Source organism: Carassius auratus, chromosome 10 (assembly GCF_003368295.1).
Source record: "Carassius auratus strain Wakin chromosome 10, ASM336829v1, whole genome shotgun sequence".
In the NCBI taxonomy this organism is placed as follows: Eukaryota; Metazoa; Chordata; class Actinopteri; order Cypriniformes; family Cyprinidae; genus Carassius; species Carassius auratus.
In genome coordinates, this window is record NC_039252.1 from 11,318,680 (window position 1) to 11,342,179 (window position 23,500).

At 39.3% G+C, this 23,500-nt stretch overlaps 1 protein-coding gene across 2 annotated transcripts in view; it reads left to right on the forward strand.

The window, feature by feature from the left end:
- The first annotated feature begins 535 nt into the window (after positions 1 to 535).
- The window catches only part of LOC113109853 (T-lymphoma invasion and metastasis-inducing protein 1-like), a 49,490-nt gene continuing 26,525 nt past the window's right edge, over positions 536 to 23,500 (forward strand). Inside the window, exons 1-6 of one of the 2 annotated variants that reach the window (XM_026273658.1) lie at positions 536 to 765; positions 18,105 to 18,197; positions 19,375 to 20,317; positions 21,152 to 21,632; positions 22,150 to 22,322; positions 22,835 to 23,059. In XM_026273658.1, the coding sequence (XP_026129443.1) occupies positions 19,385 to 20,317; positions 21,152 to 21,632; positions 22,150 to 22,322; positions 22,835 to 23,059 (1,812 nt within the window). In that variant the 5' untranslated portion in view covers positions 536 to 765; positions 18,105 to 18,197; positions 19,375 to 19,384. The remainder of the gene's footprint in view (positions 766 to 18,104; positions 18,198 to 19,374; positions 20,318 to 21,151; positions 21,633 to 22,149; positions 22,323 to 22,834; positions 23,060 to 23,500) is intronic. The other variant, XM_026273657.1, reaches the window with a different exon arrangement.

Here is a 23,500-nt window from a genome sequence, read left to right on the forward strand (position 1 = left end):
ATACCTTTTTATTTGACTATTTTATATAATTCTACTCTTATTTTACCACAACATAACACACACACACACACACACACATATATATATATATATATATATATATATATATATATATATATATATATATATATATATATATATAATGTATTTTAATTTATTTTACATACATAATACCACAACTTTTTTAACAGTCATTTTAAAGTTTTTTATTTATTTATACTTTATAGTAAAATAATTAACTGCATGACATACATATATTATGTTGTGGTATTATGTGTATATGTTCTTGTGTGGGTCTTGTGTAAACAAGTATGTTATCTTAGGGGCTCACAGGCAAGCAATTTAAAAGGAAACGGGGGGTGTCTCAAAGCTTAGGGGCAAAGACCCGGGCTGCGTGCTGGCAGAGACTCTGTTGATCCAGAGGAGGTGAAATGAGAGAGAGAAGGAGAGGGGGAAGAGCGAGGGGGGAGGTGAGAAGGAGAGGGGGAGGAGAAGCAAATGGAAGAACGGGGAGGGTTGTGCAAATGGGTGAGAAAGAGAGCGGTAGAGAGTGCACACACACCCCTTTCTGCGATCTCAGCGGACAGACTCATCCTCACAGTGTGTTGTGGAGTTGTGATAGACAAGAGACACAGAGACGTGCAGGATTACAGCCAGTACTTGGAGGAAACATTACCTGTATGAACTGCACTAGAAGACATTCAAACTCCTGATATTTAGATACTTTACTAAGGAACAAAAACGGACCTAGGATTTACCTCTGAGGTATGCCACACTGCCAACTGTATTTCCATGCTGTTTTACTGTCTGGACATTTATGTCTGTCCTTTGGACTTTCTATGGGTCCCCTGGGACTGTAATCGAGTGGACGGATGACAGTGATAAATACCACACTGCTTGGTTGATAAGGTTTACTTGCCTTTGAGGCTTTAAAAGTCTGTCTTGTGTGCCTTTGTTGGACAATCAATATGCCGAGTGTATTTAGGTGTGTTTGTGCGGTTTGTTTTGAGAGGTCTCAAAAACAAACAGTTCTGTGGTCATAAAAACCCCTCATCTAGATAGAAATGCTTGTAAGCTAAGGAGGAGGATCCGTCAGGGTATTCTCTCTCACATGCTGCCTTTGTGTGTGCGTGTGAATTTTCTCACTGTACGCAGTAAATCTCCCAAGTTTGCTCTATATTTTTGCTGTTGTGCCACAAATTGCCTTCAGTGTTAATATTTTTTTGTAAGTAGAAATCTTAAGTTGACAACATGCTTTTAAAGAATATACTGTATTTGCAGTTCTGTCAACAGATCTGTGTGTAAGAGTCTGTCTGAAGTGTTTTGCAGCCTGTTTAAGTTCTTCTGTGTTATCTCATGAATAATGTGCCTCATTTAAAAGTTTTACTGTAAACCACCAGAGCAGCTCCCAGATAGTTCAGTGTGTGTTTTGTGTAGGAGTGTGTGTGTGTGTATGTGTGTGTGTGTATGTGTGTGTGTGGTCTACAGTCTACAGTGATTTATTGTGATGAGAAGACTGAAAAACCAACTGAGCTGCGATGCTGAGAAAAGATACAAAAGAGAACAGACAGCAAAGTGAAATACAAATAAGATAAAAGATGGCATTCCTTTGTATAGAAACCTAAAACGTTTTTAAGGAAGGTAAAGAGACAATCAAACCTGAAAGGAAGACCTAGATGCAGTCTGTCTGGGCTCTGGGGGTCACTGTTGCAGGTCTCAGCTGTTCAGTGTCAGACAGAAATGGCACACGGGGTGCCAGATTCCTTGGTCTCCTCAGGTCTTCCATCGGTGTAGTGGCTTTATGAATGAACTACTGTAGAGTGCACTGTGGAGGAACTCAGATTGGCCAAACAAAGACTCCTGCATACTTCAGTCTAGGAGCAAACAATGAACCCCTCTCTACCTACAACATTGTATCACTGACGTCCCTCTCAGAAACAGACTGGACAGAGACTATCTGTCTCTTCTAAGAGCTAATATCTGGACTTTATCATGCGCGTCTGTCTTGCTCCGATCAGACACTGTTTAATCTATCGATTTGACTCAATAAACACACTCCTTCCTTTAAAAAGGGTTCTCACACAGTCAAATTGATTTCCGAGCCCAGTAGTTTGGGTCTATAAGTAGCAGACAGGATTGTTCCTCAAATACTAGGCATAAGAACTGTAAAATACAGGAGATTCTCTGGGAATTGCAGACCTTGCGGTAGTTGCTGGTTATTCAAGTGAAATGGGACACGTGTGTTCAAGCATGTCAGTATCCATGTGCTTGTATTTTAAACACTTTATTAGTCTAATACTGTATTTGTGTGTTTGTGTATGTATATGAAGGCTTAGGAAGGTAATCATGTTGTTCTGCTTTGCTCTGTAAGTGTGTTAAGTGGAACTAAGTAACAGAATGGTTTCACTGTGACCCTCCAGGCTTTTCTTCCTCCTTCTGCCCCACTGAAGCAGAGGGCATCAGCATGAAACATGGGGGGTAGAGAAGCTATATGTGTGTGGGGGGTAGGAAATATAGTTTAAATGGGTCACAGCACTGCCACAGCATGTTTAGAGTATACATTAACAAAGCTAATGATTAGCTAGAGATGAGGAGATAAAGAGAGAAAGGCGAGTTTTGGTCTTCATAAAAGTGTCTGAACAAAAAAAAGGAGGGAGGTAGAGCACTACAATTTAAAAGTTTGAGTAAGATTTTTTTTTTTTGGTTTGGAAAGAAAATACTTTTTTATTTAGCAAGGCCGCATTACATTAATCAAAAGTGGAAAACAACAAACAATTAAAGTTTCAGCAAATAGAAAAAGGCATTAAGTTAACTTTGACTGGTTTCTGTTGCACCTGCATTTGTTCTTTTTTAAATAGGTTAGGAAATTGTTTTGAGAGCTTTTTTCAAGGCGTTTATCTCTAAACTTGTTACAGATACTATAAAGTAGTTTCATACTGTTTTTCTTTTCATGCTGCGATCAAACACACACAGTCATTGTTCTCACTGACAGCTCATGAATACATATAACCTAGAAACCAAATGACAGAAAGAATCAAACAAGAAATGCAGAACCATTATGGATTATCTGTGATGTTGTGTCCTCTGTAAACCCATAAGGAATAGTCTGTATTGAATGAGATATTATAATCCTTGTGTTAGATGTGTATGTGCTAGACCTGACAGATATTCCCCGTTGTCTCTTTCTAATGTCTGTTTCTTAATGCAGCGTGTCCTCCATCCATTCAGCATGTCCTCCTCTTTCAATATTAGCACTTGACTGGTTGTTTAAGCGTAGACGCACAGGAGGTGATGAGGAGGGGGTAATGGGAGACACAATGAATTAGAAACATACATTTGTGGCTTTATTTCACTAATTCTGTGTGTGTGTGGGCAGTGTAGGTTTCTAAAAATTTACAAGAAGAAAACAAAACATTAATGATGTTACCATATTTCCCATAAGGTCACAATATCTGACCTTTTACCTTTAACTTCTATAAAAGGCTGGAGAGCAATAGAACATTATTGAGTGAAGTATTTTTTTCCCCTCTAAGTACTGTAATTTTTAATAAATGCTTAAATTAAGGGTGTGTGTAAATGGTCTTTCTGACGTTTGTATATGTCATGCTTTTTATAAAGATACAAGAAACATCTCTTCTGGTCTAAATCCTGTAGAACCAGTGAAATTACATTTCTTACCCCATGGCAGGAAGACTCACACACAAATGCACTGTTTTAGAAGTCCCATTCCATAAGGAAGTGATTCCTGCAAAACCAAAAGAAAAACAAAGTGGCGGTGCAAGTTTGGATAAAGGAACTGGAAGTACGTCCATGTGTGTGTTTAAACTCTAGTAAGGTGATATTTGTGTGAGAGAGCAGGGTGCAGGAAGTTGATAATGGACTGTTAACACCTATATCAAGCATCTTTAAGACAAACAATTATATATTGAGGAAAATCCACATCTGACACATTTCAGATCACTTTAATCTTCAAAGATCTTAGGACCACAAGCCTGTTGAGACGGGCCACACAGCTGCAGGCAAACCACAGATTACTTACTCATTCACTTAATGACTTTAGTTAAACTATTGACAAGAATAATGTTACGCTTTTACGCTCAGGTAAATTTGTGTGAGTCTGAGAGTCTCAAAGAAAAGAGACACTCAGTTCTTGAAAGGACAGTTCACCCAAAAGTGAAAATTCTGTTATCATTTACCTATCCTCATGTTATTTCAAACCTGTATGACTTTCTTTCTTCTGGAGATCAGAATCAGAATCAGAATCAGAATCAGAATCAGAATGAGCTTTATTGCCAGGTATGTTTACACATACGAGGAATTTGTTTTCGTGACAGAAGCTCCGCAGTACAACAGAATGACAGCGACAGAACATAAAACACATAATAAAAGAATAAAAAATACAAATATGTAGACAGTGAATGACAATATACAAATGACAATTGTAGGCAGGTATATTACAAAGTGAAGTTATGTATGTACATATATATTGTGTGCAAAATTTAAGTGTATACTAAGTATGTGTGTTAGATAAATAAAGTGTGTGTGTATATAAATATAAAGTGTAGTGTGTTCGCCATTATTGTCAGCTGTTCATAAGATGGATTGCCTGAGGGAAGAAACTGGTCCTGTGTCTGGTCGTTCTAGTGCTCAGTGCTCTGTAGTGTCGACCAGATGGCAACAGTTCAAAGAGGGAGTGTGCTGGATGTGAGGGGTCCAGAGTGATTTTGTCAGCCCTTTTTCTCACTCTGGATAAGTACAGTTCTTGAATAGATGGGAGAGTTGAACCGATGATTCGCTCAGCAGTCCGGACTACTCTCTGTAGTCTTCTGAGGTCAGATTTAGAAGCTGAGCTGAACCAGACAGTTACTGAAGTGCAGAGGATGGATTCAATGATGGTGGAGTAGAACTGTTTCAGCAGCTCCTGTGGCAGGTTTAACTTCCTCAGCTGGCGGAGAAAGTACAACCTCTGCTGGGCCTTTTTTACGATGGAGTCAATGTGAATGTCCCACTTCAGGTCCTGAGAGATGGTGGTTCCCAGGAACCTGAATGACTCCACTGCAGTCACAGGGCTGTTCATGATGGTGAGTGGGGGGAGTGCAGGGGGGTTTCTCCTGAAGTCCACGATCATCTCCACTGTTTTGAGCGTGTTAAGCTCCAGGTTGTTGAGACTGCACCAGACAGCCAGCTCTTTTACCTCCTGTCTGTAAGCAGACTCTTCACCGTCCTGAATGAGGCCGATGAGTGTGGTGTCATCTGCAAACTTCAGGAGCTTGACAGAGGGGTCCTTCTGAAAATAAATATTATAGCCAGGATCACAAAGGAAGATCTCAGCAAAAGCTTTAAGAAGACCACTTTTATGATACTTTTGTAGTTTTATTTTTCTATTCAGTTTGGATCTTGACAGCTCTGGACTTTATTAACATTTATTGTATCAAAAGGTGTTCCATGTAAATGATGACATAATTTTAATATGAATTATCACTTTAATGCTGCTTAATCTACTTTGTTTCCATCTCTGTTTGTGACTAACATCCTTTTAGTATGAGCACAAAAGAGACTCCCTTTCAGCACAGGTTATCAACAAGAAAAGATCGGCTCTCTCAATATCCTCCACTGACCTGGAAGAGATCTGATCTCGATCTGAAAGGAGATAATGCTGTTGCATGCTGGTCTATTTTACTTTCCAAATTAGCTTTCTTTTAAGCAGAGACCTGAGTGTCTTCATTCGTGCCTTGTGGCATGTGGGTGCAGGTCTTGTTGAGCTTCTTCCACTTGTTTGTTTGGAGAGGTTATGTGGATAAAAGCAGCATCTTGCTTTCAGCAAAAGCTTTTTCTGTGATTCCAGCTCTATGCAGCACAAGTACACATGCTGGGAAGCTTCACTGTGGCTTTTACATATAGCAGGGTCAGAGGATTACAATAATATAAAGTCACACACTTGCTGCCTGGGGCATTGTGGTCCCGTTCGAGGAAGATTACACTCTTCGAAGTGAGACACACATTTTCTCTTTGTTAGCTTGATGGTGTAAGGATCCTCCAGGCAATGTGGCGTTAAAAATATCACAGATGCAATCTCTGAATCCTGGCTATAATATTTATTTTCAGCTGGACCATAACTATAACTAAGTCTATATATTCTGCTGTAGAATTTAACCCCCCACCCCCCCCCCCCCAACCGCTCCATGAGGTTCACTTATGACCAAAAGTTTAGTGAACCAAAGTAGAAATAGTAGGTTGTGACTCATTATCACTTGCGGCATACCTCATGGCTCTGTTTTGGGGCCTTTTTAGTTATTTATAGATGCTCATTTGAGAGGATCAGTTGTTTAAGCCCAAGACACACCAAGCCGATGGTCAGCCATCAGCTGCCGTCGGTGGGCGTCTGTCGGGCTAATTTGTTAGGTGTGCTCCACACATCGGCTCTCATCAGGCTCACGTCAGCAGAAGTTTGCCCGATTCAACATGGAGGTTCAGTTTAGCAAAAGAGTTACTGTCCGAGATTTAAAGCAAAAGTGAAAACAAGCATGTAAATGAAGGCGATACAAACTGAATAGAAGAAGAGTTCATATGTTAATGTTCTCCTAGATAGGGCATTAGTATTATAGCAATATCGAAATGACTAATTTTTATAAGTAATTTATGTGGACTGGGAAAGGACATTTGTACTTCTGGTGTATATTAAATGCTTAGATATGATCCTATCAATGCAAACTTCTGTTTCATGAATTGCAGGATTTTGGCAGAATGAGCAGCCTTCTCATTAGCAGTCTGGTAAAGTGTGTTCACTGCTGACGCACTTTGATGAGACACCTTCTGTGGGACATCACAGCCTGCTGAGGGGGAGAAAGTGAGATCTACAGTGTATATGGTTGGATATGTGAGTGTGAGTGGTTTTTTTTGGCTGTGTGCTGGCAGGACATGTGTGAGATGGAGGTGGATTTTAAAGGACAGGTTGGTCAGCAGCAGTAAGTCTAGTTCTGAATTGAGCCTAAATAGTGTCTGGCACTGATGTGGTAATGGGGTATTGATCTGTAGAGGTTTGGCCGATGGTGTGCTTGTGCTTCAGAAATAGCTCTATTGTGTCTTTGTGGTAAAAGGCTGAGTCTCACTAGCACACACACACAGACACACACACACACACATACAAAATATCATGATGAAGAGATAAGATTAATTGCCTTCCAACCGTGTAGAAATCATCCAGCACTGGGATCTAGCTTTTTTCACCCATAACCACAAGCCAGTATACATTCATGGAGGGCTTGGATAGTTCCTCTAAAGATAGTTCTACTTCTTGTAAAAGAGAATAGAACAATGTAGCAAAAATAACCGTATTTTCTATATTTTGCATTCAAACAATACGAATATACAATATAAGGTATAAAGAATAACTTTTTTTTTGTTTTGAACAGATCTCTCTTGGCTTTATCCAGCACTACTGGTTAGCCTCTGACTTTTAATTTGACTTTAAATTTTAGAGAGATACATAAATTGAAAAAAAGAAAGAAATGAATGAATAGTCGGAAAGCTATTCTTCTAAAGAGCTTTTATTCTGTCTTTGCTTTTGTAGTTTTTCTGTCTGTCTTCTGTTTGCGTGTGACATTCCTGTCCTTTCAGGGCCCAAAGCAAAAGCTCAAGTCTTTCAACTCCCTGCCCTTTTTTTCTCTCCCTTCATTTCTTGAAGGTGCACTTTGTTTGTGAGGTTCTGCTTGTTGACGCAGGTGCAAAAAAATGAAGCTAGAGAATAAGAGAGTGGCAGAATGAGAGAATTACAGAACCCCTGCACTCAAGATTACCCCTCCTTTCCAAATGAAGTCTCTTAAGGTCCTAAAAGATGGCTTGAGGCCTTATGAACACACTTATTTCCTTTCTCCAGACCTGTCAGGGCTTGTAGGTTGTTTTCATCAGCTGTTGAAGTTTCTGTCCGCTGGTCTCAGGTGTGCTGAGAAGGGGCTGTAGAGTACCTTGTGTGTGGCTTTCAGTGCTTCCTCCACCCCTCTTTTCCTTTCCACTGGGGCTTCCTGCCAGACGAGAAGAGCTGTTGGCTTCGAGCCAAAGTCTTATCCTACCTCTCATTCACCGTCAGCAGCAGGAATCCCAAAGCTATGAGTATGTGTGCTCGTTCTGGATGTGTGAACTGCCAGCATTAGTGGCCATTCTCTCACACAACACTTGATACAAGATACCCATGTGTGTGCTGAGAATTAGTTCAGCCTGAGCTTGCCATGGACCTACAGACTGGACATTAAGAAAACTGTGATCTTTACAATTCTTTCCACTCTGAGATATGACTTGGTGTCTTGGCATTTCAGTTAGCGGTTTGAGTCCCCGTCCACACGGAGACGGAGCTTACCCCAATCCGATCTTTTTTTTTCCTCGTCTCAAGAAATATCCGCGTCCACACGAAACCGCATAATGATGTAGTATACATGCCAGACCAGTATGTGGCGCTGTAATTCTGCCACAGAGATACACTAAAAACAGAGAAGAAGACTTGGACTATGCTCATTAACCTTGCGCGTGGTACACAAACGAACATGGAACAATACATTTATTAATCAGTGTTAATGTTAGTTAATAAAAAGACAATCGTTCAGTGTTTGTTCATGTTTTTGTTGCTGTTACGTGACGTAGAGGTGTCTGACTAGGGGGGAGACGTTGGCTGATGACGTCATCGTCTCAGAAAATATACGGATTAGCCGTCCAGACGAAAAGCAAAGACGGCGTTTTCAAATTTATCCACTCTGGGACCCGGTTTCAAAAAATAGCGGTTTCACCTGATGAAAACGCCGGATCAGTGTGGACGAAACGCCTATCCGATAAAAAATTTATTCACAGAAAATGTGGATGGGGCCTCAATCTGACCGTAGTACTCTTTTTGTAATAAAAAGCATCTTTATACATCTAATGCATTTTTTGGATGTGGTAGAAATCTGGAAAAAAATTATTTTTATTTCTTGTAGTGAATCATTTTATTTTATTGTTTTATTTTTTATTTTGTTACAGTGAACCAGTTTTTTTTGTTTTGTTTTTTTTGTTTTTTACAATAAACCATTTTTTCTTTTGTTTTGTTAGATTTCTCATTATATGTTGCAATCAATTATTTATTCAGCCTTTTTGATTTTATCATTTTATTTTGAATTTATTAAATATTTTATCCTTATTTTTTATCATGTTGCAATGAGAAATGTGAGAATTTGAGTAATGTGCATCAGTCTCAATGATCTGATCTGAAGTATTTTTTTTGTTGTTGTTAATCAGTTCATGAAGTGTATGTAAAATCACACATAAGTATCTGCAGCTGTGAACAAATCCACTATTTTCGCTCCGTCTTTCCCCATATAATGAGTTATGGGAAATTCACTTTTGTTGGAAACACTGATAGTCTGGCACAGTATATATATATGGCTGTACAAAATGCCTTGGACATTTATGATGTCTGATATGCCTCATGATTATTTTATTATATATATTAGAGTTGAAGAACATATTAGGGCTTTTCCCAGGATGACCTCAACATACATTTTAAAAACTGTCTCTTTCTATTTTGATATTTTAGCTTTGAAAAAGAAAAGAAAACACAGCAGAATCAGACATGCTCATCCACATTCATGCTTTTGTCTCTTGCCCTGTCGATTTCTCCATCTCTCTCTCTCTTTCCCCCAGACTGGCACTCTTTGTTCAAGCGTGTCATTGGAAGTGTGTAAATCGTGAGCCCTTCAGCCAAACATTTCTCCCCTCTGATCAGCGAGAGGACCCATCTGCAGCCCTCCTCCCCCTCTTCTCTTCCTGCATGTCATCACTCCATTTTCCCCAGACAGAGGACACAAATTAGCCCCATTTACACTCCATTTCCCCCAACTTCACTGCCTCTAACCTGATAATGACTGGTGCATCTAGATGAATTAGGATGATGGCGATGAATTGTGTGCTGGTGTGGTATCAGAATATAGACATGAGTGTGACCATAATGATGAATCTCACACACACCTGAAAAAATGAAGCAAAATGCCAGGAGAGGCCATGCGTTACAGTGATTTCACTGTGGGTAAGCGGTGATGTTATGAAGTGGAGGTAAAACCACTGTAACACATGGTCTCAAATGACTTGCTGCTTTGTAGAAAATGTCAGCACCTGCAAAAGGATTATAAAACACAGATGTTCTGTTAATACTGTTTACTGATGCCCAGCAACATAGCAACTCGCATTAATATGGAACTATGAATATATGGAATTTTGTAAATAACAGTCACTATATTCCCATCATATATCATATCGGTGATTTTAATTGAATAGAAAAAAACAACTATAATTATAAAGTTCCATTTATAAAATAAAATAAAAAATAAAATACAAATTCATAATAAAAATACAAAATAAAAATACATTTAAAATAAAATAAAATAACGTATTAATATCTCAGCACTTTTGCTTGAACGCTTTGCAAATGACTTTTCACTAATGCACTGTCAACAAAAGCCCAGATCAGAGAGATGAATGTGACTTCAGACATTGAGAGAAAGTGTTTTTGGGTCCCCTGAGAGTGTATGTGCTCCCCACAGTGGGTCTCGGTTAGCTTATTTTACCGGAATAATTCTGGAACAGCAGAGTCTGTCTCCCCCTCAGAGAGGTTTAAATGGGTTGAATGAGAGCAGCAGACGAGATGTGCTAAGCTCTGTGTTGGAGATGAGAAAGCCTTTGAGGAGCAGACAGTATGACCGCTGCACTTAGAGAGGGGTTTATATGAGACACGATAGGGCTAGTCCTGAGCCAACTTCATCCCCAGGTCAGCAGCCTTCTGAAAGAGAAAGATATAAAAGATACCCCCTAAGGATTTCGAAAGGAACTTAGCCACATATTATATGATGTCAACCTGAGGTTTACATTTGTAGATTACAGTACACATGTGAACCAATCCATGAACCTTTTTTTTTTTTTTTTTTACAGACTTTGATTTTAACACACCTGATCCACTTTTTGAAATCCACATTCTTTTTCATTCTTTTTCATTTTTTTTTTAATGTATTTAAAATTTAACTTTAATTTATTTATTTTTCTTTTCTTTATCTACCTTTTTTTGACAACCTGATGTCAAACTGATCAGCATGGGATGTCACTCTGCTATATTATCATTCTTTCCTCTTTGTTCATTCATCATCACTCTATCATTAACACGTCTGAAAGGCAGAGATAACATGGTGTTCCAGGTCATGGTGCGTTATTGAACAAAAGAGAGGAAACCGGTCTGGTGGTCCCAGAGGAAGCCACAATCCTCCTCCGCTCTGACCGATGGCAGACAGATTATCTATGAAGTCACATTATAGATTTAAAGCTATGAACCAATTTACTTTTTTATATAATGTTTACCACTGGCTTAAAAAAGTGTTTGCCATATTTGTTGTTGTACTTATAAAAGAAGCAATCACATTATAACATAAAAAATGACAATGCCACATTAGAAACAAACAGATGGATTGTCTGAGGTAGATGGGGGGGGGGGGGGGGCTGTCAGAGTCACAGGCGTCCGCCTCTCATTACAGGTTCATTGAGCTCTGCGGAGCACAGACACGGTCAAGAGCCGAGGGACATGATGGAGGAGTCCTGTCCTTTCATTTGGATTAATGGACAGTTCATATCTCCTGTCGTTTGGTGGTCTTAAGAACTAGTCCTATGGAAATGGTTACCGATGCTGTCATGCTGAAGGCTATACAATAGGACTTCCTTTTTTCGCTAATTGGAGAAACGTTCAACCTTTTTTGTTGTAGTTTGACATGAATGATTGAGCTATTGTAGGTATATCGGACTTTAAGGATGTTGAATATGAGATGGGTGTTAGAACTGAAAAAAAAAAAAGATTATTACATTTCGGGGGCCTTTGTGACACTGTTATGGATAGGAAAGAGGTGACAGGAAAGAATGAGGAGCAGAGGGGGGATGTGAGGAGGAAATGACCCCCGGGTCAGGCAGACGGAAGTGCCACAATTCAATAGCACTGCATTAAAAAAAAAATTCTACAAAAATGTACATATTCACTTCTCTTCAGTTTTATTTAGATATATTGTTTATGTAATATAGGATAATATACTAAATATTAAATTATGGATTTAAAAAATGGTAATCTATTTTTTCATTAAAATACAAAAACATTTGATAAATTTAAATATATCATCAATATATATAAATGTTTTAATAAACGTTTAATATTATTTAGAAATTATTATAATATAATATAACAAATAGGTATTATATTATATTATATTATATTATATTATATTATATTATATTATATTATATTATATTATATTATATTATATTATATTATATTATATTATATTATATTAATGTTTCATTGTAATATATTTTTAAAATAGAAGTTTATATAAACTTTATCAAGACGTTATTCAACACTATTTTCACGTTGAACCGATGTGAATATTTCTTGGTGCTTGTTTTTCTCCCTCTTTCCTTGAAAACGATGTTAATCTTTCCATCCTGGTGTGGATAAGGTTTCCATGCGTTGATACAAGTATCAAAACTATGTGAAGTGTACTTCGGTTCCTGTGGTGATAAGCTTCTTATGAAGTCTCCTCTTTAAACTCTTCTTAACCCCTCTCACTGTCAGGCTCTCTCTTGTTCTCTGTCACTCCTTTTTCTTTTCCATTATTCCTAAGAGTGTTTCATCGTGGCTTTCAAGTCCCTCTCATCTCAAGCTAAGTTGCTCATTCCCTGTCAGGAATCCGTGGAAAAATGTGTGAAATGGGGATAGTAGCCCGTGGGCAGGGTGGGTTTCTGGGTGCTCAGAATTTCGGGTATTGTTTAAAGAGACATACGCCAATTAGCAGTGAATGTGGATGGACTATTAGAGGGATCTTAAATTGGTTTCCCAGGCACAAAGAAAAAGGTCAACACTATTACAGCGGGAATGGATTTATGGAGCTCCCGTGAAACGCTCGAAGCACTGTTTGGAAAATGACCTGCTGGGTTTTCATCTCAAGTTCTGTTCAACATGTTTTTGTAAAATAGTTCTTAGGCGTGTTGACTAAGCAGAACTACACTTGTTATGAACAGAAAACAAAGCAGAGGAGCAGAGGGGAAGAGAGAGAATGTGTTTCCCTTGTTCAAACAAAGGTGGTTAAAGGATAAAAGAGAAAGAATAAAAGAAGTCCACCTATAGATCACACCACACAAAGGAAAAAAGAAAAAAGATGTCAGTGCAGAAATAGAGGACTTAAGGGAAAGAGGCATTATTATCTGACACCTGAGAATTTTTGTGTGTTGTTGGGTGTTGGAGGGAAGTGTGTATGGGTGGGGACTGTGTTAAAAGTGTCAAATATTTGGTGGCCGTTGTGGCAGGAACAAACAAGCTATTTTCTCTCCTATTGCTAGTCAGTCAGAAGAGACATGGTGATTGTAAATACAAACAAAACAAAGCAAAAGTTTTTGTGCTGGTGACATTCTATACTATTTTGGGATTCATTCAGCTCACAATTTCATTACAGCATTTACATGAAAACTGTGACCACAATATTCAGCGAAAACCTCTGTGGATTTCTGTAGAATATATAAAATAACTGGTCATGATTTTCGTATAATTGCATGCTGTTAGTATAGCTGTCAGTTTGAGTCGGGGGAATATGTATACATAAGATGTAGCCAGTAAAATTCTAAAATGTTTTTGAAAGAAGTTTGCTCAACAAGGTTGAGGATGAAATTATTTGATCAAAAACACCATAAATGTTTTTTTTTTTTTTAAATGTGATTAATCCAGTCATCAGTGGAACATGGTCCTTCGGAAGTCATTAATATGCTGACTCAATTATAAAGAAACATTTCTTATTATTATCATCAGTGTTGAAAACAGCTGCTTAGTATTTTTGTGGAAACAATTATATATATTTTTTCAATTGTATATATTTTTTGATCAATTTAATGCATCCTTGCTGAATAAATGTATTTAAAAAACATTACTCTATGCATCAATATCACATAACAACTCAAATCATAAAAAAAGATGTGAAAGAACTGATGAATCAAACTTTCACAAAAATATTGGAATATTTGCTACTTTTGTTGCTACTGAGATGGTCTTTAGAAAACAAATGGCCAAGTAACATCTAGTATATTATCATAGCAAAGCTGTGCTGTACTGTACGGGCCAGCACTAGTATCTATGGGGTAATCAGTCAGCAGAGACAGACAAAGAGAGTGTGGGCAGTGATTATTCTTGTGTCTTTGTCTGCGCTCTCTCAATTATACTAACAAGAGTAGATTGTGCACATGCAAAATGACAGATTCCATCTGAGGGAACAATGGAGCATTTCTAATCCAGTCTCTCCTGTGCTCTCGCTCTCCTTTTGTCTGTCTGGGTGTGCAGTTAAAAGCCCCGTAGTCTCCCTCAACTCAGCGCAGCAGTGCTGGGCTTTGGGGAGATTTTAAGCCTTGCTCTTCTGCCCCAGGCCTTAAAGACAAGCAGGAGAAACAAAAAGACTAAGTGAGAGCCTAATGGGACTAATGGGAGCAGGTTTGTGTTTGCTTCGCCCTCACTTACATTAGTCTTCACCCATTGCTTATCTTTGTCTAGTGAGCATCTTCTCTTCCATAATAAATGTCTAAGAAGAGCCTCCCAGTGCTTTTTTATATTTATATAAGAATATCTGACTGAATTAAGTTAATTAAGGCTGGGATTTGGCTGTAGTTGTTCTCAAGCTGGCCTGTCTGTGCTTTAATAATTTATAATGTGATAAAAGGAGACATTTCAGATGATTATACTTCAGTAATTGTATATTTTTTATCCACTTTTGAATTTTGTTTCAAAGAGTTTTATCCGTTTCACACCCACTTATACCTTCCTACCATCTGTCCACTCCAGGCTTACTGTGCGCTACTATAAACTGCTTTATTAGCTGCCATATTCCTCATAAAGATTGGGAGTGTGTTGTCACCTGTAGGACTGTATTGGCGAGAAGTAGCTGGAGAAAGCTAAAGACAGTAAAGCTGTGATAACATGCTTTTTTAACAGTCGACTCGTGCTGGTGATCTATTCTACAGCCTCTCTTTCTCCTCAAACAAAAGAGTGTCTGAGGGAAGAAAGCGGGACGTTCGGTAGAGTCAGTCCGTTTCATTATTCCATTACAATGCACGCCCTCCTCACGGTGTGTGTTTGTGTGTGTGTGCTTTAATAACGCAGCTCAGGCTAGCACATCCTTCACAGTGAGGGACGTGAAGTGGAGGAGGTGTCCTCCTAAGTGCCTGTGATTAAAGTTTCACAGTGAGACACTGCAAAGCCCAGCAGGCCGTTCCACCACCACACACCCTTCCTCCATCCTCTCCACCTGCCTGCGCCCTGCAGGAGACGTCCGGCTCCGAGACAAACAAAACATCTAACGCATTCACAAACAACAACAACAACACATACGAGCATCTTATCTCACGTTTTTTTTGAGTTTTACGTAGTAATCGTCACATTGTGTTTGTGCTAGCAGAGAGTATATTGTCGTCACCCTGAGATTTATCACATATTATTACCGCTGAATCCCAGCATCACGTAGGTGAGGAGAAGGAGAGAGGGAGAGAGAGTGGGTAGCAGGTCACTCGGTTCATTCGCTGACTCACGTTTGCCACTCCGCTCATCGGGATCACGGATTTCTCATCGATTTTCACTAACCTTTTGGTTATGACTGCACTGACATTTTAACTGTAGATCCCTGCTGAGATATTCCATCTGGAGTATGTTTTCAAAGCCGAAGATTCTATATTTAATGGAATCAGATCATATGGTAATAGATCTGTGTTTGATTAGCGCACATATGCGTATATACTATCACAGCCCACATTAAAAGGGGAAACAGACAGTGGAAAGGGAAGTTGGCGGCCATCATGAGCAGCTATTTCCATTTAAATACAGCTTTGATTTTCCAGAATGACTGGAATCATCAAAAAAATGCATGAAAAGTTGAATGCACATGAATGCCACCACAATGTCATAATTACAAATTTTCTTTGAGCCAGGGTTTCCAAATTGGGGGCATTTCAGTGAGAAAATATAGCAGCTAGTTTTAGATGCTGCATCTATTGTGTCTAAGTTGGATGTGCAAATAACGACAGAATTTAATAAAAACTAGTGCTGCAAAAACAATTAATCGCAATTAATCGTATTCAAAATTAAAGTTTATGTTTACATACTATATGTGTGTGAACTGTGTGTATTTATTATGTATATATAAATACACACACACACACACACACACACAGAGAGACACACATATATTTATAAAAAACATGTTAGATTAATATATAAAATATTTTTATTTATATATTATATAAATTAAATACAAGTATAAATATATACTTTTTAATATATATGTATGTGTGTGTATTTATATATACATAATAAATGTACACAGTACACACACATATAGTAGTATGTAAACAAACTTTTAGTTTGAATGCGATTAATCGCAATTAACCATTCTGCAGCCCTAATAAAACATCAAAAGGGCAAAAACATTTCACACAATTAATTTATCATTCTATTTAAGTATAGTTAAATAAAAACCTTGTTGTACATCGCCATCTTGCTCTGACCAAAGTGATTTAAACACTCCTGACCTCATAATCACAGCTTCTCAACTCATAAATACCAACTTCCCATGAGAATTTGATTGCACCCATATGCTTGCATTTCATAAAATGTGACCCAAAAAGGTCTCAAGTTGTTCTTTTTAGCTCAAATGTGGTTAAAAGACTCTGTATATTGTCATGCTAGGAAAAGGGGAACATTAAACAGTTTATGAGTAACAAAGCAGATATTGTGCAAGAAAGCATTTCCTGTAAAATATATATTTTAAATAAGGCTGACAGGATAGCAGATTTACGTAATACATGCAACTCTAAGAATAGCATGAAATGGGAGCTTAAAGCTATTGAAAAACCCATTAACTTTCCTTCGCTATTGAAGATGTTTTTTTCCACCGCAAAGTTTTACATCACACTTGAATCGCTGATATAAAGGCTTAAATATCATGTGGAGGGCAAATCTAATGGTAGCAGCATGAAGGATGAGGCTTGGATCAGGAAGAAGAGAAGGGAGGCCGGAGCTGTGAAACAAGTGAACTACAGCGAAAAATGGGGTCAACTCTAGTTTATGTAACTCTATAGCAAGGTTAAGTAGACTGCAGTGCAGTCCTGAGTTTTTCTACCACTACTTTCATGTATACAAACAAACATACACACAACAGCCAGTTGTCGTCCTGAGGATAGACATCATCAGATGGGTCTCTATCTTTCACGTTATTGGCCTTAAGGTCTTGTTGACCCTTACTGCTGGAGCTGGATGTGATCCAGAAACACACACTGACCCCAACAAACACATGCACACATGCTTCTGTTACACACAATGCTTTGAATGACAAACCCTCTGGCAGTCAGTAAAAACCAGGTTTGTGTGGTTTTTATGCATGTAAACGTTGCTAGATTTTTGCCAACGCTGTCTTAGTCAAAAGAGCTCATCTCATGATTCTAGATATGGCTTGAATATGTCCTTCTATACAAGTCCAATGTTTTGTAATGACAGGGAATCCTTTTCCTTTTTTTCTATCTCCTGCTTAGTGGAACAGTGACCGTGCCATTCTGAGACTAATCCATAAAGTGTGCTTCAAGTGTGTAGTCTGAACCATCGTCTCATATTTATACCTGCTGCAGTATGGATATGAGACTTTCTCTCTGCTCTTCTCTCTGGATTAGACTAAATTAGGTCAGACTAGCATTGAAGAACATATAACTGGGTTCAGCTTTAAGAATTCTGCTGGGAAGCCATAATTACTGTATTGTTGGCTAAAGGAAATGAGACGAATCTCAGAAAATGATTCCTCTTGTTCAGCAGAGAGGGTGTGAGAAGTATTGTTGTATTAATGTTATGCATGTTTTTGTGACCGCACCTTGGAACAGGTGAGCTGTCATGTTCTCATATGTGTCTTGTAATCCACCCTTTGCATACTTAGAAACCCAAAACTTTATTTATGAACAGCTATCCAAGCTATCCTTGTGTCTAGACTTAATCTTCCACTGTTCCTTTGTTTAAAATCTGTGTTATGTTTCTTTTCCAGAGAAAACTGCCTTAAGGCTGATCAGGACCATGAGGTCAATAAATAGGAACATGGCTGTCTTGAAATGCATCTGATCCACTGGTTCTGCCTCAGGTACTACTGCCGATCTTATATACAATGATGTCATGTACTAACACAATGGAATCATGGTTTTGAGGCAGCTCAAAAACTTGTGAGCTACCTCGCTGCCAACTGCAGCAATTTAGTTCATTAGCATGTTGCTAAGTTAACGATATGATATTCTAAAAAGCACTCATAAATATTGGGCAAAATGATCCAATTAATTACTACTTTCAGTAACATAATTTGGTTAAAACATCATTGAATCAAGTATTTAAAGTTATTAGTAATCAGTGTTTCTCTCACCTAGCTTAGCATCTGGAATAATTTTTTTTCCCAAACTCATCACAGTGGGAATTAGAACAAGAACATTGTGGGATTGGCTGTTATTGCTTGTGCAAACTAGGTATCGTGAGAAATTACGAGGCCGGATGATTAACTCTGGGCAGCTTTCATGTCAGGAGTGTGCCCACGATGCCTAAAAATGCTGCTTCTAAAAGTTTTGGAACAGACCAAATATCTTTCATGACTATTTTTTTTTTTTTTACGTGCCACAGTGATTTAATAAAAATAACGCTATAAACTGTACACAGTGGATTTCTATAATGATTTCCTGTTTCTTTCTTAGGACTAATTTGTCTGAATGTTGCCCTAATTGAACCGTTCCAACAATTTCAAGAGGTTATAGCTGAGATACACAAATGGTGAACTCTCTAATGGAGGTCATTTTAAAAATCCTCTGATGCTCCCACCACAGGGGGTTGAGAGGTTTCACATCTCACTCCTTTACTCACTCTCTCGCTTTGTGTCTTTGTGTGCGTCAGAGATATTTCTGGCATTAGGCTCTGGGCACATGCTATTCAGCTCTCACTTTTAGAGATGGTGAGACTAAATTTCTCTTCTGTAGGCAGATCAGCTTTTATTTGGTTACTTTGTCTTTCAGCAATGTAAATACATTTACCCCCTTATATGAACTTAGCAGGTATGTTGCTTTGGAGCTGCATGAGTCTTTTATGGTCTCTAAAGTAAAAAGCATATCTGGAAGTATGTGGTGTTTGCTGGTCTGTCAGGTTTGAGAGCCCCAATACTTGCTAATCTATCTTTTAAATGTCACACAGGCATGTACAGGCATCTTGCTAGTGATTGGTAGTTCTTCATCTGTGTAGACAGTGACATGTCCTGTTTCTAACCCATGTTGTGTCTTCCACAGACGTTAAACAATGGGAAACATAGAGAGCCAAAATGGTGACCACGCCTACTACGGTGAGGGGCAGGGCCATCTCTCACGAAAGCACATGACCCGATCACTTCGCATCTCTAACAAGCAGTCTCGACGATCACGTCATGCCTCATCCAGCAAGGCTGAACACCGCAACTCTGAGACCAGCACAAAATCAAGCAGCACCCCTTCCATTCCACAATCCCTGAGTGAAAATGGCCTGGAGCCTTTCAATGAGAAGAATGCGTTGGAGGGCTATAGAGGCACCATTTGGGTGGATAAGATGGCCATGAACTTGCGGCCGATGTCCTTCCACGACAACATGGGGGATCCTACCACCACACCAGGCTCTGAAGACGGAGTGGAGTTGGACACAGTGGTGGCAGACAATTGTGATTATGAAGGACTTTTCACAGGTGAGGACACGTATCTTCAGAGGACCAGAGATGGTCCTCGGGAAGGCGGCAGCTTTATGAAGAAGCGCTCCAAATCTGCTGACATGTGGAGAGAGGATTCCATGGAGTTTTCCTTGTCGGATCTAAGCCAAGAGCATCTGACAAGCACAGAGGAGATTATAGGGACAAATGAGGAAGAAGACAAAGGCTTCACCAACTGTGGAGGTCGCCGTCGCACCTCCAGCCCACGGACACTTGAGAGTCACTCAGGAGAGAGAGCCAACTCTTTAGACGAACTTTGCACACAGAGGCTACCTCCTCTTCGGGGCTCCCACCATCTCTATAATGGTCACAATCCTGAGAGGAAGCAGGGGGGTGTAATGAACGGTGAGATCTTGTCTCCTGCGGAGGAGGAAGGGAACGCATATGGAGCATACACTCTTCCTTGTCGTCGTTCTCACTGCCTGTCGGAAGGACGGTCCAATCACCAGATTACCATCTGCTCACGTATGCAGGGACGGCGGGCACAAACAACACATGTGAGTTATGCTCTGACTCATGGTTTTTCCAAATCATCTGAAAATAAAGACAGGCAGTGATTTATCTGCAGTACCTCCAGATTATTAAGAATCATGTTTTTTGACCACTTTGCCTACTTCCGAGCTTCTCAATTTATCTATTGTCGTCCATTTATTTTAGAACCTAGTTGGTAGTTTTTAAGTAGCTAACCCAACAAATGGACAAAGAGCAATAGAATTATGGGATTCTCTAAGAAAACTCTTTTAATTTAAAATCTCCTCTACTTTTAGCTCTAATAAAATGTGAAAGATAAAACCCTCTAGGGTCTCTAAAACTAAATTCAGATAGCTTTTAACTTTCGTGATTTTGCATTATTGATGTGATCTGAACTGTCTGTGTTTGCCAAAGAGCTTCCGACTTTGAATGGTCTCACAGGACAATTCAGATGTTCCCTGAGTCATGTTCATACCTTTTGACAGCTACATTGGACACCTGCTCAGTGTTTTTAAAATATGATACTCTGCATGATCTACCTGTGAGGAACTTCAGTGTTTCTGTGTCGGCAAAGGGAAGCTGCACTTTCTGGTCTTCCTCTTTCTGTTCCTCTTTTATGCACAGGTAAACAAGTAGAGAAAAGTACAGATTAGTTTCTTTCTTTGTACCTGTCAAAAGAAGAAAGAAAAAGAGCCATTTAGCAGCTCAATGGAAGATAGTTTCCATTACAGTTTTTATGAAATGTCACACTATTGTTTAGGGTGAAATTCTGAGAGGGAATTCTTGTTTGGAGGATGTAGCCGTAACTGTAGAGGGAGTGACGTCTTTCATCTCCAGTAACCTATTCTGTTTGCATGAAGGATATCACGGCCGGTGAGGGCAGCGAGTATGGAGACAGCGGTATTGACGGTGGCGCAGCTGAAGTCGAGCATTCCTCACGCCGTTGCAAGGCTATGTCTGCGTCCTTCTCTGTCTACTCTACTGCTAGCGGAAGCATCTTTGCGGGAAGTGACAGCGGCAGTAGCAGCGGAGGTGGAGGAGACCGGGAACGTCAACCGGGTGGAGATCAAGGCGTTTACGAGAACTTCCGTCAGGAGCTGGACTTGAACTCCCGGCAGACGTGGGATTGCCTCGAAGAGGCAGTTTCGGCTGCTAGCGATGAGAGGAGCAGTGGAACGCTAAGCTCCATTTACCCCTCAGACATTCTAATTAGCACGGTGCAGGGCACTGTGCGGAAGGCTGGCCTGCTGGCTGTGAAGAACTTCCTGGGCCACAAAAAGAATAAGAGGGTGGAGCCAGCAGCGAAAAGGAAATGGAAACAGTACTGGGTATCACTCAAAGGTGATATGTTTGGAATAGCATAGTGCTACTCTTGCTATTTCTGATTTATCCTTAAAGTCTTTCCATGTTACTCAGAAAAAGGTGGAAATAATGAATACGTTGTGCATTGTTAACCTGGATGGCCTCTTACATTTGAATGTGATGCATTTTACATTTTGCAACTCCTTGACCCCGCACCAGTTACAAAATATCATGCACCTGCTATTTCTCATCAGGGTAAACACATCAAACCCTAATACATTTATTTTCATATTCTGAGCTTTTGATTCAGACGGTTTGATGTTCGTAGTCTTGCCATGGGTATTCAATCACAATCTAATTTTATGCTCTGGGCAGTTTCTTACTGAAATTGTTAATGTAAAAAGAACACAGAATAGCATCTGAGACAATACAGTTTACAAAAAATTTGTCATCAAACTTTCCTATTTTTATTGGTGTAGATTAATCAAATCCTTAAACTTGTTTTACATTCACAGTTCCATGTTTTCTTATCTTCCTTTTCACTTTATCCTCCAAGGATGCACTCTGTTTTTTTACGAAACGGATGGACGTTCAGGGATTGACCACAACAGCATCCACAAACATGCAGTCTGGGTGGAGAACAGCATTGTTCAGGCTGTCCCAGAACATCCCAAGAAAGACTTTGTGTTTTGTCTGAGCAATGCACTGGGAGATGCCTTCCTCTTCCAGGTAGGACAGTCTGAATCTCGAAAGATTAATATTAAAGTGATTCCAGTGACTCCTATCAACTTGAATTCTTCAGGGCAGCATTTAAAGCCATTGATTATTTTTTTGTCCTCACATTTATGACAACAGTTGATATAGAATTGTACCGCACCAATGCTCATGGTCCAATGTATCATTCAAAACTGCTGAACAGTGTTTCTGAATTTCTGTGTGTCTCAGTGACATTTTATTCTGTGACAGCTGACAACATCCTGCTTACCAGGTGACATTCTTAAAGGTTAACGCGTCAGGCCCAACAGTCAAATCTACGTGATTGTCATTTGGTGCTGAAAGAATCTCCGTGTTGCTATTTTGTTTAAATTATATTATATTAATAGTGATGTTTATAACCTTACGTATATATAAGGAGTACCAGTTTTTAAATACTTTGCCTTCACGTTTTGCTCATTGTGGACAAACTTCCATTGGGCATTCTATAGTGATAAGAACTAATGTTCTCTTTCACTTCTTTTTAGACATCAGGTCAAACCGAGCTGGAAAACTGGATAACCGCGATCCACTCAGCCTGCGCCGCAGCCGTCGCCCGTCAGCACCACCGCGAGGACACCGTACGATTGCTGCGCTCAGAGATCAAGAAGCTTGAACAAAAGATCGACATGGATGAGAAAATGAAGAAGATGGGCGAAATGCAGCTCTCTGCCGTCACTGATGGGAAGAAGAGGAAGACTATCCTAGAGCAGGTATGAACATGCTGCATATGCATTTCTGATTTTCTGATGATTTTAAATCGTGCTCATTATCAGAGAGTCAGTGGTGTCTAGAATTATGTTTAAGTACTGGTGAGACTTGTTTGCCACTGGTTCCTCCAAAAATAATGCCATAAATAAAGCAAGCTTTGCCTTAGGACTTTTAACTTATTCAACTTCACCTATAAACACACCCTGATGAAATTGTCATTCAATAATTGCTTAATTTGTTTACTAGGACACGTCTCACAGATTTGGTGTTTCTGACATGTCTGATGCTACCGTGTATTTTTGCATTGTCTGTTTAATCTCTAACTGACGTGATTTGATTGATATTACATAAAAGTTGAGTGTAAGTATGTGTCTGTTCACTTATTGTGTATGTGATGTACTCGTCTGTTTGTGCGGAGGTGGGCTTACTCCTCCATGGTCTCT